This window comes from Uranotaenia lowii, unplaced genomic scaffold (assembly GCF_029784155.1).
Source record: "Uranotaenia lowii strain MFRU-FL unplaced genomic scaffold, ASM2978415v1 HiC_scaffold_448, whole genome shotgun sequence".
NCBI lineage: Eukaryota > Metazoa > Arthropoda > Insecta > Diptera > Culicidae > Uranotaenia > Uranotaenia lowii.
Window position 1 is genome coordinate 1 of NW_026598365.1, and position 3,240 is coordinate 3,240.

A 3,240-nucleotide genomic window follows, 5' to 3' on the forward strand; every position below is an offset into this window, starting at 1 on the left:
ACGGAACCAAGACGCTGCCGATTAGCTCTTCACATTTCTTGCGCCAGGCTAACCTAGACATACCGGAGGAATTCGACGCTCGCACTCATTGGCCAAACTGTACCTCGATCGGTGATGTCCGCGATCAGGGATGCTGTGGCTCGGCTTCCGTTGTTGCTTCCGTTTCTGTCATGAGTGATCGCTGGTGTGTCAACTTGCCAACCAAGGATAATTTTAACTTCGGAGAGTTTGAGCTGCTGTGCCGCAAGAGAGGACGTGAGAAGGTTTGTAATGGTGCTGACACGGACGATGTCTGGCATTACTGGATCGAGAAGGGTTTGGGAAGCGGGTCTCCTTATGGACAAAAGGGTGCCTGTCATTCGTATCCATTCACGACCTGCAACGGCTTCGAGAAGCCTAAGGAACCGTATTGCGTCAACCTTTGCAGGGATCGCCGATATGGACGTTCCTTGTACGGCATCTGGCATAGTGAGGAAGCCATCAAGGCTGAAATCCTTCGGCACGGACCCGTACTTGCCTCTTTCAATGTCTACGCCGACTTCTCTAGCTACAAAACTGGTGTCTACAAGCGTGTTACTGGAGCAATCTCTGGAACTCATTTGCTCCGGATCATTGGCTGGGGGGTTGAGGATGGCGTCAAGTACTGGCTGGCTGCCAACAGCTGGGGTGCCAACTGGGGAATCGGTGGCTTCGTGAAGTTTGCCCGTGGTTCCAATGAGTGCGGAATCGAATCGAACGTTTTAGCTGGTCTGCCAGACTACGAGAGGCACGAGCGCAGTAACTCGTCTTATTGAGAGAGTGAAGTTTGTTTGAAAACAATTAGCAAATATAAACTTTTCTTGTTAACATGGTTCTATAAATTTTAAACCATGGTAAAATCGATTTTTTTTCTGTTGACAAAATGGTTTTTAGGTATCCTTAAGAATAGATTGCTAACCAGAAGGTTGCAAGAATTGAAAATGCAAATGTAACAGGTAAGGCATGAAAAATCAGAATAGTCCCAAGATAAATGATTTTGTTCTGAAAGATTTTGCAGATAGGTCTGATATATTTTCGCAAGTAACTAACCGATCGTCACATGAATTTTCGGTAAAGTACTAATGAAGGAAGCAATCTTTAATATATTTCTTGTTCTCAATTATACCATTCGTCAACTTATTGAAGAAGTTGCAAAAGTCCAATACCTATTGAAACGTTCGTCGCCACGCTCATTTTGATTGTTTTACTAGCCGGGCCCAAAGAAATTCTCGGAGCGAGAAAGCAAACAGGGAGAACTCCACTATTTGCAACGTGTGGCAAAATTGAGCGGCTTACTTGAGTAAGAAAGCGTCAAACGTTTTTTATGCGACTAGGTCTCCCAGGAAATGCACTCGTCAAACGAATATGGGTTCCATGGCGACGAACGTGTTAACCAAATCTCTGTGCCGAAAACGCACTGAAAAGTGTATCGTACAAAAGATGATATGATTGGAATAGCACTACTGACATAGAGACTGAAGCTCCCAAGTGAAATTTAAGCGAAACAAGAAAAATATTTTATGGGATTTCCATCTTATTGGACAATTCATTAACAAAACAGTTTAGTGAGAATCGAACTGTCTGCAACATCGCAGCTTGCTAGTCCTATATCTTATCTAGTACATTATCTGAGTCGATAAGCGAAAGAAGATTAATTTTTTATTGTTTATTGAAAATAATATTATCTGACAATCATCTACCTCAAATTATGTGTACATATCATGATAGGCATTTTCAGTTTCGTTATTGGGCGACTCCATCCGACGTCTACAAATTTAAAAGGATACATTAAAGTCAAAGTGTGAAAATAAAATGACGTAGAAAGCATGTTTTTGCGAAACGTAGAGGGTCGTTGCTGGAATAACGCGTGCTTCTAGATTCCAGACCCAAGTAACATAGATTGAGCCAATTGGCTTATTCGAGTATTAAAATTGTTTTATAAAGACTTTTCCATGGCATCAATTTTTAAAACGGATTTATTGTAACATAGGAAATGCTTCATTTATCGTGTGTTTCAAAGTTTTGTTAAAACTTGAATAAAACACTATCTTAAGAGTGTTGTAAAAAAGTTGCGAAAGTATTGCTTAAGCTTCAATAAAACACATATGTACTTCCCTGTTTTTATTGGAGCTTTGGTACCAGTTAAAGTAATGCGCTCAATGCGCTTTTAAAACTAGCGTTCAAGTCAAGTTGAAAAACTGATTTATGGAAACAGTTAATGTATGCATGATAAAACTAAGTGACAGATTATTTGACAATCGAGAAGAGTGTATACACGCTTAAACTTTATTACCTCTTTTTGAGATAGCTTAACCTGTTTTGAAATAATCATCACTCAAAATTGAGAAAAACGGGCTATCAAAATTATTTAAATTAACACATCTAAATTCATCTGAAAAATAAAAACAACTTTGTTCTATTCGCATTCAAATTTCAAAACCACCGCGAATCAGTTCACATCACTGTTTGCTCAATTCTTAGGGTTCAAATAAAAGCACACTGTTAATAATCGTTTTTTGTGATTCGGTAAGAATAAATGTAATACACAATTAATTTACAAGTACGCCGAATACAGTAGTTATTTTCCATCTCTGTTTTTCAATGCGAAGTTAATCTATATTTACGTCATCCATTTCAGAGTTTACAAAATTCTTTCCGGATAAACCGCCCATGACAATTTTCAGAAAACTGGAGCCACCGGCTTCTCCTCAGAAAAGACGGAGAAATTTAGTATCATCACAAGCGAAAATGCTCATTCTAAGCTATCGGCAGCCTCAACAAGTTTCAGATGAATTAAACAGAATGAAATCAACTATTTAGCATTGGCCGATCATTGAAAATTACGATTTATTTAAATCGTAACGCAGTTCTGATTATCGTAAGCAAAACATCCGAAGCACGTTTAATAGAATCTTTTTATCGCTTCCAATTGCAACAATAACCATTATTGTTTGATATACTGTTTACAGGAAAGCTACAACTGTTTCAACAGTTTTCAACATAACTTAACTACTTATATATTCGACGAACCAGCCCGATGCTGAAAGTCTCTATAATAAAGAAAAAAAAACTTATATATTCAAAATACAATCATTTCGAGATTCACGATTCAGTCTGGTTATAATCCTCATTTATGTGGGTTATTATTTAGCTATGAGGCCAGGCTTTTGATGACAGAAAATTATCTATTCCAGAACAGTCTGTATTTATTTGATAACAATA

General features: G+C 38.2%; 1 protein-coding gene across 1 annotated transcript; it reads left to right on the forward strand.

The window, feature by feature from the left end:
- Nucleotides 1-47: 47 nt before the first annotated feature.
- LOC129760114 (cathepsin B-like) lies at nucleotides 48-794 on the forward strand (the record flags this gene model as incomplete). Its single annotated transcript, XM_055757698.1, has 1 exon — nucleotides 48-794. A coding segment is annotated over one exon (747 nt), but the record flags the coding sequence as incomplete, so codon positions are not given.
- Between the last annotated feature and the right edge of the window lie 2,446 nt (nucleotides 795-3,240).